Here is a 12,420-nt window from a genome sequence, read left to right as displayed (position 1 = left end):
AAAGAGGGAAGGGGGAGGGTATAAATTACTGGATGTTGGAAAAATTGAAGTTCTTGTCATCTCTCTGGAGGCTACCTAGTTGGAATATGAGATAGAGTTGGCAGCTAGTGCTTTTTTCTCAGGGCAGAGGTTGTTCGTTTCAGGTGAAGGAGAAAAGTTTGGGGAGGTGGGAGGAGGAGGATGTCAGACATATGTCTTTTACACAGACAGTGGTGAGTGCCTGGAACATACTGCCAGGGGTGGTACTAAAGACTGATACAATAATGCCATTTAAGGACCTCTTAGATAGGCACGTGGATGAAAGAAAATGGAGGGCTATGGGTGTGTAAGTGGGAAGGGTTTGATTGATCATGGTGTAGGTTTATATACTGTAGGTCAACACAACATTGCAGGCCGAAGGGTCCATATTGTACTGTACTGTTAACAGTGTACTGAGGTAGTACAAGGGAAAACAATAGTAGAGTACAGAGTCAAGTGTTAGAGTTACAGAGAAAGTGTAGTGCGGGCAATTAATAAGGTGTGTAATGAGGCAGATTGTAAGGTCAAGAGTCCATCTTACTGGACAGAGGGCCAGTTCAATAATCCTAAAACAGCAGGATGGAAGCTGTCCTTGAGCTTGGTGGTACATTCTTTCAGGCTTTTGAATCTTCTGCCCGATGGGAAAACTGAGAAGAGAGAATGTCTGGGGTGGGAGGGGTATTTGATTTACTGAGGCAGTGAGAAGTGTAGATAGAGTCCATGGAGGAGAGGCTGATTTCTGTGATGTGCTGAGCTGTGTCCATAACTCTCCACAGTTTCTTGCGGTCATGGGCAGAGCAGTTGCCAAACCAGGCGTAGGATGCTTTCTAAAGTAAAGATCAGCTTTATTTGTCACATGTACATCAGAGCATACAGTGAAATGTGGCGTTTGTTTCAACAAGCACTAATCCGAGGTTATGCTTTGGGCAGCCCGTAAGTATTGTGGTACCAACATAGCACGCCCACAACCTTAACCAGCATGACTTTGGAATGTGGGAGGAAACCAGAGCACCTGGATTAAACCATGGGGAGAATGTACAAAGTCCTTACAGACATTGGTTGTTTTTCAACCCCGATCAGTGATCGCTGGCACTATAAAGCATCGCGCTAACCGTTATGTTACCATGCCAAGCCCCCACCCCTCACCATGCATTGCTAAAAATTGGTGATGGTCAATGGGGGCATGCCAAGTTTCTTATAGCCTTCTGCTGAAATAGAGGCACTGGTGAGCTTCTCGGCCAAGGTGCCTATGTGGTTTACTTTGAAACTTCAACTTTGGAAAGTAGACTGTCTATTCCTCTCCATATATACTGCTTGACGTGCTAATTTTTCGTGTGTTGCTCTGAATTTCCAGCATCTGCAGGATATCTTGTGTTTTAAGTTCTGGCTTCCTTCCCAATGCCTTGGATCCAGAACTGGACCCAAACTCCAGCTGGGAAACAGCCAGTTCTTTATACAAGTTGGCTGAATCCCTTTGCTCAGGTACATTATTTACTCCAGCAGTGATCTGTTGCATATTTCACCTGCCACCTCAGCATCCTGCCTTCTTCTAGGGGTTGTGTCTACACCCTTTTGGTTCCTGATCAATCTACCCCTTCAGAAATTCCAGCATTTGATGTAGTCTTAATCTAATCTCACCTTTACCTCGAAGTTGAAAAGTCCTCGAGGTGCGAGTTTTGATTTTCAAACACAACATGCTGTTAATTATGAAAGAACATCACAGGAACATTTAGTAACACCACGGCTGTTGGCATGGAGACAGAGCTGGGTTTGTCCAGTGTTCTGAGCGAATCAGGTTAATGCTTAGAAGCACACTGAAGTCCAAAGGCAAGCACCCAGTGACAACAGACCCTCTTGAATTTATTGTACAAATTGAATCTCATCTGAAGAACTGCAGCTGGTTCTTGGCTTTCTACTAGGCCATCATCAATCTGTTGGAAAGGGCATGGTGTGGATTTACTGCAGTGGTGAGAGACTCAGCTTGCAAACTCTGGTTCTCCTTGGAGTAGAGGAGCTTCTTAATGGACGTGTTCAAAGTTAGTGATGGAGGGAATCGGGAGAAGCTTCAGGGGCAGCAGTTGAAGTTCAGGACGTGGAGCAAAGGTGATCAGCAGGAGTAACAGTGAGGAGGTGAGTTTTCCTGTGATTGAGGGTGAATTCCCTTAATGGAGAATGTTAATATGTGACTTTGTTTAATGTGGGAGATGGGTTCACGGGTAGCTACCACACTGTCCTCGGCAGATCAGGGTCAGGATCCAGTGACACAGAGTACAAGACGATGGGGGGAGGGTGCCTTCACTGCTGCAGCCTTCCTCACCTTCACTGCCATTGTGATGAGTCATCATCCACCGTTGAGGTCTTGGTTGGATTGCAATTTGTCCGGAACCTCCCCTTGAGCTCACCACCAAGGGTGACCCTACCAAGGGCTAAGTGCCAGCTGGCTAAACTCCAGACGACATCTCTCTCGGAACCTCAGAAACTCACAAGCCTCTCCACCGGGACAAGGTGATGATCCATAGAATTCTCCTTTGTAGAGTCGCAGATCAAACCAGGCCTATCCGCTCAACCATTCCATACCAATCATGGTGACCACTCATCTAGGCCCATCTCTTGCATTCAGTGCATATTCCTCTAAGTCCCATCCCGCCATGTACCTATCCAAGTTCTTCTTAAATGATATCATGGAACATACCTCAACTACTTCCTTGGGCAGCTCAGTCCAAATATTCACCACCCTCTGCTGAGAAGTTGTCCCAGATTACTACAGGAAGCAATGAAAGAGATAGCTGGGGTGTTGTAGATGATCTTTGTGTCCTCACTGGCCACAGGAATAATACCAGAAGATAGGAGTGTCACAAATATTGTTCCATTGTTTATAAGACCATAGGACGTAGGAGCAAAATTAGGCCATTCAGTCCGTTGAGTCAGCTTCGCCATTTCATCTTGGTGATTTATTATCCCTCTCAGCCGCATTCTCCTGCTTTCTGTCATAACCTTTGGCACCCTTACTAATTAAATACATATCAACCTCCACTTTCAATATAAGTAAAGACTTGGCCTTACAGCCATCTATGGCAATGAATTCCATAGGTTCACCATCCCCTGGTGAAAGAAATTCATCCTAATCTCTGTACTAAATGGACATTGTTTTATTTTGAGCTGTGTCCTCTGGTCCTAGACTCCTCCAGTACAGGAAACATCCTCTCCACGTCCACTCTATCTAGACCTTTCAATATTCGATAGGTTCCCCAGGCCCCCCCCCCATTCTTCTAAATTCCACTGAGTACAGATCCAGAGCCGTCAAATGTTCCTCATACGTTGAACCTTTCATTCCCAGGATCATTCTCGCGAACCTCTCCAAAGTCAGCACAGTCTTTCTTAGATAAAGGGGTCAAAATTGCTCATAATACTCCAAGTGCAGTCTGACTAATGCTTTATAAAGGCTCAGCATTACATCTTTGTTCTTATATTCTAGTCCTCTCAAAATGAATGCTAACATTGCATTTGCCATCCTTACCACCGACTCAACTTTCAAGCTAACCTTTAGGGAATCCTGCACAAGGGCTCCCAAGTCCCTTTGTACCTCTGATTTCTGAATTTTCTCCACATTTAGAAAAATAGTCTACACCTTTATTCCTTCTCTAAAGTGCATGACCACACACTTCACCTGTACAGAGAAATATTGAAGCATACAGTGAAATGTGATGTTTACTTCCATGACCAAAACAGTCCGAGGATGTGAGGATGTGCTGGGCACAGCTCACAAGTGTTGCCATGCTTCTGGTGCCAACATAGCATGCCCACAACTTGATAACCCTACTTCTTTGGAAAGCGGGAGGAAGTAGAACAACCGGAGGAAATCTATGCGGTCGTGAGGAGAACATATGAACTCCATACAGACTGCAGAAGATCACTGGCATTGTAATACATTATGCTAACCACAACACTAATGTGGGAAATGGGACTTGTTTGGATGGGCATTGTGGTCAGCATTGACAAGTTGTGGCAAGATCAATTGGGCCTGTCATCTTTCTGCACAATGAAAGCGCATGGAATGTTAGCCTTCATTAGTTGGGGGATTGAGTTCAAGAGCAGTGCAGTAATGTTGCAGCTCCATAAATCCTGGTTTGACTACACTTGGAATATTGTGTTCAGTTCTGGTCACCTCCATTGGAAGTATGTGGAAATTTTGGAGAAGGTGCAGAGGAGATTTACCAGGATGCTGCCTGGATTACAGGGCATGTCTCATGAGGAAAGATCGAGCAAGCTAGGGCTTTTCTCTTTGGAGCAAAAGAGGATGACAGCAGACTTTATAGAGGTGTATAAGATGATGCGAGGCGTAAATCAGGTGGATGGCCAGAGACTTTTTCCCATGGGGGAACTGGACATAATTTCAAGATGATTCGAGGAAATGTCAGAGATAAGATTTTTACTCTGGGAGTGATGGAACCTACTGCCAGGGGTTTAGTAGAGAAACTCTAAGGTAGCCACATGGATGAGAGAAAAATGGAGGGAAGGGTTAGAATGAACTTAGAGTAGGTCAGTAGGTTGGCACAACATTATAGGCTGAGGGGCCTGTACTGTGCTATAGTATTCTATGTTCTGTGAAGGGCCTACTTCTGTGCTGTATGACTTGGTAGCTGTTGGGTGGTTACCATGGACAGATCATCTGCACTAGTGGACTGGAGAAAGATGAGATATAAGTTCCATTAGGTTCATCCATGTCGTTGGTTTTTTTCACCACCTGACACAGACCCAGGCTCAGTCAGTGTTGGTACAACCAACCTAGTCCTAGTGTCGGCCAATGAAATCCCCACCCTGGGGACACTGAATGTGGCAATTCAGGTAGAGAGGGTGGTGAAGGCATGCGCACGCTCGCCTTCATTGGTTGGGCCATTGAGTGTAGAGCCAGGAAGTCGTGTTTTAGCTGCATAAAATTTTGGTTAGGCCGCACTTGGAGTATTGTGTGCAGCTCTTGTTGCATCAGTATAGGAAGGATGTTGGGGCTTTGGAGAGGATGCAGAACGTTCACCAGGACGCTGCCTGAATTAGAGAGTACGAGCTATAAGGAGAGGCTGGGCTCTTTTCTCTGGAGTAGCGGAGGCTAAAGGGCAACCTGATAGAACTTTATAAAGTGGTGAGAGGCAGAGTCAGAGTAGATAGTCAGAGACTTTTTCCCAGGGTAGAAACCTCAAATACTTGAAGGGCTTATCTTTCAGATGAAAGGGGGTAAGTTTAAAGGAGATGTTTGGGGCAAGTTTTTTTACTGGTGGGTGCCTGGAGCTGTCGTGGAAATAGATACAATGGATATTTATAGAGTCATCAAGTCATAGAGCACTACAGCACACAAAAAAAAGCTCTTCAGTCCATCTAGTCATGCTGAAATATCATTCTGCCTGATTCCCTCGACCTGTACCTGGACTATAGCCCTCCATACCCCTCCTGTTGATGTACTTAACAAAACTTCTCTTAGATGTTCAAATCAAACCTGCATCCACAACTTCCACTGGCAGCTCGTTCCACACTCTCACCACCCTCCGAGTGAAGAAGTTCCTCTCAGGTTCCCTTTCAATACTTCACCTTTCACCATGTAGTTCTAGTCTCACCCAACCTCAGTGGAAAAAGCCTGCTTGCACTTACCCCATCTATACCCTCTAATCAGGTAAATTTTATATACCTCTGTCAAATCTCCCCTCATTCTCCCTCACTCCGGGGAATGAAGTCCTAACCAATTCAAACCTTTCTCTATAACTCAGCTCCTCAAGTCCAGGCAGCATCTTTGTAAATTTAAGAGGCCGTGAGATAGACACACAACTACGCAGATAATTTTTGGATATGAATCGTACAGAGGCGGGCTGAAATTAATTTGGCATTGTGTTCAGCACAGATATTGTGGGCTGTTCCAGGGCAGAACTGTCCTATGTTCTATTCTGTAGCCTACCAGGGTTTTTATTTAGAGATAAAGCACAGTAACAGGCCCTTCTAGGCCAACGAACTCACGCTGCCCAATTACACTACGTGACCAATTAGCCTACTAATCCATGACATGCGTCTTTGGAATGTGGGAGAAAACCGAAGCGCCCAGAGGAAACTCACACGGACATGGGGAGAACATACTGAACATACTGTATGATGGTGACGGCAATCGAACCTGGGTCGTTGGCACTGTAGTAGTGCTGTGTTAACTGCCACACTACCGAGCCGCCACTGTTAGACAAGTAGACAGAGGTAGACAACCTGTTTCATGGCGTAGGCAGGAACTTCTTCCTGCAAGGAATTTTTTTCAATGAGTGATCTTTGGAGATTTCTTCTCTGAGTGTGTCATCAGCTGGAGTCCTCTCCCACAGGTGGAAACTCCTACTGTTTTCAGCTAGATACAGCCAGTGGGCAAGGCTCCCTGCCAGACAGTGAATCACTCCCATTTTCTAACTTTAAAAAATGAATGGAACCATAAAGTCAAATATTGAAATTTAAAGGCAGCTTTCCTTGTAGATCACCCCCAGCGTCGATCTAGACTGGTCAACCTTGCAAAGTCCTTACAAACCTCTGCGGACTGGTGTCTGCATGTTGGGAGGACTGAATCACAGATTAGCCCACAACAGAATCAGAATCAGGTTTATTATCACTGATGTTTGTTGTTATTCTTTTACCTCTTACTATCTCAATAGACCAACGCGTGTTGGCACGTGGCCAAGTGGTTAAGGTGTTCATTTAGTGATCTGAAGGTCGCTAGCTCGAGCTTTGGCTGAGGCAGCGTGTTGTGTCACACATTGCTCTGCGACAACACCGGTGCCAAACTGTATGGGTCCTAGTGCCCTTCCCTTGGACAATATCGATGGCGTGGAGAGGGGAGGCTTGCAGCATTGGCAACTGCCGGTCTTCCATACAACCTTGCCCAGGCCTGTGCCCCGGAAACCTTTCAAGGCGCAAATCCATGGTCTCACGAGACGAACGGATGCCTGTATATAAAAGACCGTCCTTATGATCTGATCTGTATGAGCAGTATGCAAGACCAGCTTTTCACTGTGACAATAATAAACTCATTAACCAATGGCAACAGGTCAGTGAGGAAACCTCCTCTTGATTCCCTCCTCCCATCCTCCCTCAGCTAATGATTCAGGGCTGTTTTATGAGCATTATGAGTAGCAGTGAAGACAGAACTCTTCTCAATACTACCATTGGGTAGAAGATGCAGGAGCCTTAGGTCCCACACCACCAGCTTCAAGAACAGTTATTATCCTGCAGCCATCAGGCTCCTGAACCCACGTGTATACCTTCACTCACCGTGACTCAGAGCTGATTCTACAACCTACACAGAACTCTTCACAATTCATGTTGTCAATATTACTTCAGTTTGCCTTCCTTTGCACATCGGATGTTTGTCAGTCTTTACTTGCATGTAGTTTTTTTTCACAAGTTCTATTGTATTTCTTTATTTTCCTGTGAATACCTGTAAGAAAATGAAACAGAAGTTAGTATGTGGTAGCAGACACAGTATGTACTTTGATCGTATGTATCAATCTATATATCCTATGCTGTAATGTTCTATGTACTGTATGTCTCTACAACTTTCTCTGAAAGCTTATTCCATATACCAACCACCCTCTGCATTAGAAAGTTACCTCTCAGGACCCTTTTAAATCTTTCCCCCTCTCACCTTAAACCTCCAGTTTTAGATTCAGATCCGGGTTCAAGTTTATTTATCAGATTTACTTTGAAACGTACAGTGAAATGGTCTCTGCCCCTTTCCTAGCTTTCTCCCCCCCACCATCTCTCTGCCCTCCTCCCCCTCTGCACTCTCTATCACTGCCTCTCCTCCAACCTCTCTCTCCCGATCCCTATCCCTCTCTCCTCAGCTGATGATGGAGTAGCAAACTTCCCCACAGTGTGACAGGGAACTCGAGGTGCCACTCATTTAGTTTTTATTATTAACCCTACAGATGACCATAACCGGATGGTCCTGAAAGCAGAGGTTAACCCGTCGCGGACGGACTTCATCAACGCCAGTCCCATTGTAAGTGTACATATTGTGGCGTGCTTGCGTGAAAGGCAAAGGGTTGATTCCAGTCCAGTCCAGCCCTACTAGACTGGGGGCCTCTTTCCTGAAAGAAAGGGTTTATTTCCCATTTTCCTTTGAGATTTTTACACTTAGTCATCATAAGGACATCAAGGAGCAGATAGGGAGACAGATTCTGGAAAGGTGTAATAATAACAGGGTTGTCGTGGTGGGAGATTTTAATTTCCCAAATATCGATTGGCTTGTCCCTAGAGCGAAGGGTTTAGATGGGGTGGAGTTTGTTAGGTGTGTTCAAGAAGGTTTCTTGACACAATATGTAGATAAGCCTACAAGAGGAAAGGCTGTACTTGATCTGGTATTGGGAAATGAAACTGCTAAGGTGTCAGATCTCTCAGTTGGAGTGCCATTTGGAGATAGTGATCACTATTCTATCTCCTTTACCATAGCATTGGAGAAGGATAGGAACAGACAAGTTAGGAAAGTGTTTAATTAGAGTAAGGGGAAATATTAGGCTATCAAGCAGGAACTTGGAAGTATAAATTGGGAACAGATGTTCTCGGGGAAATGTACGAAAGAAATATGGCAAATGTTCAGGGGATATTTGCGTGGAGTTCTGCATAGGTACGTTCCAATGAGACAGGGAAAGGATGGTAGGGTACAGGAACAGTGGTGTACAAAGGCTGTCATAAATCTAGTCAAGCAGAAAAGAACAGCTTACAAAAGGTTCAAAAAACTAGGGAATGATAGAGATCCAGAAGATTATAAGGCTAGCAGGAAGGAGCTTAAGAATGAAACTAGGAGAGCCAGAAGGGGCCATGAGAAGGCCTTGGCAGACAGGATGAAGGAAAACCCCAAGGCATTCTACAAGTATGTGAAGAGCAAGAGGATAAGACGTGAGAGAATAGGACCAATCAAATGTGACAGTGGAGAAATGTGTATGGAACAGGAGGAGATAGCAGAGGTACTTAATGAGTACTTTGCTTCAGTATTCACTACAGAAAAAGGATCTTGGCGATGACTTACAGCGGACTGAAAAGCTTGAGCATGTAGATATTAAAGAGGATGTGCTAGAGGTTTTGGAAAGCATCAAGTTTGATAGGTCACTGGGACGAGATGAGATGTACCCCAGGCTACTGTGGGAGGCAAGGGAGAGATTGCTGAGCCTCTGGCGATGATCGTTGCATTATCAATGGGGACAGGAGAGGTTCCGAAGGATTGGAGGGTTGCAAGTGTTGTTCCATTATTCTAGACAGGGAGTAGAGATAGCCCAGGAAATTATAGACCAGTGAGTCTTACTTCTGTGGTTGGTAAATTGATAGAAATGATCCTGAGAGGCAGGATTTATGAACATTTGGAGAGGCATTAATATGATTAGGAATAGTCAGCATGGCTTTGTGAAAGGCAGTTCATGCCTTATGAGCCTGATTGAATTTTTTGAGGATGTGACTAAACACATTGATGAAGGTAGAGCAGTAGATGTAGTGTATATGGATTTCAGCAAGGCATTTGACAAGGTACCCTATGCAAGGCTTACTGAGAAAGTAAGGAGGCATGGGATCCAAGGGGACCTTACTTTGTGGATCCAGAACTGGCTTGCCCACAGAAGGCAAAGGAAGGTTGTTGACGGGTCATATTCTGTATGGAGGTCGGTGACCAGAGAGGTGTGCTTCAGGGGTCTGTTCTGGGACCCTACTCTTCATGACCTGGATGAAGTAGTGGAGGGATGGGTTAGTAAATTTGCTGATGACACAAAGGTTGGAGGTGTTGTGGATAGTGTGGAGGGCTGTCAGAGGTTGCAGCAGGACATTGATAGGATGCAAAATTGGGCTGAGAAGTGGCAGATGGAGTTCAACCCAGGAAAGTGTGAGGTGGTTCATTTTGGTAGGTCAAATATGATGGCAGACTATAGTATTAATGGTAAGAGTCTTGGCAGTGTGGAGGATCAGAGGGATCTTGGGGTCCGAGTCCATAGGACACTCAAAGCTGCTGCGCAGGTTGACTGTGTGGTTAAGAAGGCATAAGGCGCATTGGCCTTCATCAATCGTGGAATTGAGTTTAAGAGCCGAGAGGTAATGTTGCAGCTATATAGGACCCTGGTCAGACCCCACTTGGAGTACTGTGCTCAGTTCTGGAAGGATGTGGAAACCATAGAAAGGGTGCAAAGGAGATTTACAAGGATGTTGCCTGGATTGGGGAGAATGCCTTATGAGAATAGGTTGAGTGAAACAGAAACATAGAAAACCTACAGCACAATACAGGCCCTTCGGCCCAGAAAGGTGTGCCAAGCATGTCCTTACCTTAGAAATTACTAGACTTTCCCATAGCCCTCTATTTTTCTAAGCTCCATGTACCTATTCAAAAGTCTCTTAAAAGACCTTATCATAACCGCTTCCACCATCATTGCTGGTAGCCCATTGCACGCACTCACCACCCTCTAAGTAAAACTCGGCCTTTTTGCCTTGGAGCGACAGAGGATGAGAGATGACCTGATAGAGGTGTATAAGATGATGAGAGGCATTGATCGTGTGGATAGTCAGAGGCTTTTTCCCAGGGCTGGAATGGCTAGCACGAGAGGACACAGTTTTAAGGTGCTGGGAAGGAGGTACAGAGGAGATATCAGGGGTAAGTTTTTTACACAGAGAGTGGTGAGTGTGTGGAATGGGCTGCCGGCGACGGTGGTGGAGGCGGATACAATAGGGTCTTTTAAGAGACTTTTGGATAGGTACATGGAGCTGAGAAAAATAGAGGGCTATAGGTAACCCTAGGTAATTTCTAAGGTAAGGACATGTTCGGCACAGCTTTGTGGGCCGAAGGGCCTGTATTGTGCTGTAGGTTTTCTGTGTTTCTATGTTTCTATAAGATTAAAGATTAATTTTACTTGCCATATGTATATCGAAACATACAGTGATTGCCTCAATGACCAACGCAGTCTGAGGATGTTCTGGGGGCAGCCTGCAAGTGTCACCATGCTTCCGGTGCTAACGTAACCTGCCCACAACTTACTAACCCTAACCCGTACATCTTTGGAAGGTGGGAAGAAATAAGAGTACCCGGAGGAAACATACACAGTCAAGGGGAAAATGTACAGACTCCTTACAGGCAGCAGTGGGAGCTGAACCACGATTGTTAGCGCTGTAAACCTTTATGCTAAGTGTTGTACTATCATGCTGTTGATAAAAAACTTGGCTCTCTGTACCCAAGAAAGGGTAACCTTGCCCTGGAGTCACTGAGGCACAGGTTCTCTGGATAGATTGTCCAAGAGGAAAGGTTGAGGAGGGTTGGGGTTTGGAAAAGGAGGAGGTGAATTGTGAGATTGTTTCAGCAGACTGGAGAGACAAGAACCAGGGTTACAATCTTGGGAACAACACACTTACACAAAATGCTGGAGGAACTCAGCAGGTCAGGCAACATCTTTGGAGGGAAACAGTCAATATTTTGGGCTGGGACCCTTCATCAGGACTAGGAAGAAAAGGGGAAGAAGGTAGGATATGATGGGTGAAGCCAGGTGAGAGGTAAGGTGGTTACACACCCTCCGGAACTGTCCTGCACTCCCCGTGGTTTGACAATTAATCATGAGGATGTGAGCAGAGCATTGAGACACACACAATTGATCTACAAGAAAGATTTTTTTCCTGGTTTCCTTTAAGATTTTTACAATTAGCTATTGAAAATGATGGAAGGTGACTGGTGTTAACCCAACAGTTTAGTTTGAACAAGCCACTATGTCACCACCAATCTCAAGGACATATTCAAGTGCAAAACATCCAGAGAGAATCCCAACAATTATGCAGCACTGCATGAGAGGTGTAGGTGCAATCCTGACTTGCTGTGCTGGATGTGTGGAGTTTGTATGTTTTCCCTGTGAATTATACTTTATACTTTATTGTCGCCAAACAATTGAAACTAGAATGTACAATCATCACAGCGATATTTGATTCTTTGCTTCCCGCTCCCTGGATTACAAATCAATAGTAAATATTAAAAATTTAAATTATATATCATAAATAGAAAATAGAAAAATGAGAAGTAAGGTAGTGCAAAAAAACTGAGAGGCAGGTCCGGATATTTGGAGAGTACGGCCCAGTAACCAGTCAGGATCTGTTCAGCAGTCTTATCACAGTTGGAAAGAAGCTGTTCCCAAATCTGGCTGTACGAGTCTTCAAGCTCCTGAGCCTTCTCCCGGAGGGAAGAGGGATGAAAAGTGTGTTGGCTGGGTGGGTCGAGTCCTTGATTATCCTGGCAGCACTGCTCCGACAGCGTGCGGTGTAAAGTGAGTCCAAGGACAGAAGATTGGTTTGTGTGATGTGCTGCGCCATGTTCACAATCTTCTGCAGCTTCTTCTGGTCTTGGACAGAACAACTTCCATACCAGGATGTGATGCACCC

At 45.1% G+C, this 12,420-nt stretch overlaps 1 protein-coding gene across 2 annotated transcripts in view; it reads left to right on the top strand.

Annotated features, from left to right (window-relative positions):
• The window catches only part of ptprna (protein tyrosine phosphatase receptor type Na), a 271,076-nt gene that overhangs the window by 213,259 nt on the left and 45,397 nt on the right, over window positions 1-12,420 (top strand). For both annotated transcript variants that reach the window (XM_072260998.1, XM_072260997.1), the window contains one exon: window positions 7,959-8,032. In XM_072260998.1, coding sequence (XP_072117099.1) covers window positions 7,959-8,032 — 74 coding nt within the window. The remainder of the gene's footprint in view (window positions 1-7,958; window positions 8,033-12,420) is intronic.

This window comes from Mobula birostris, chromosome 6 (genome assembly GCF_030028105.1).
Source record: "Mobula birostris isolate sMobBir1 chromosome 6, sMobBir1.hap1, whole genome shotgun sequence".
Taxonomy (NCBI): domain Eukaryota; kingdom Metazoa; phylum Chordata; class Chondrichthyes; order Myliobatiformes; family Myliobatidae; genus Mobula; species Mobula birostris.
This window is presented reverse-complemented; position numbering and strand designations above follow the sequence as displayed.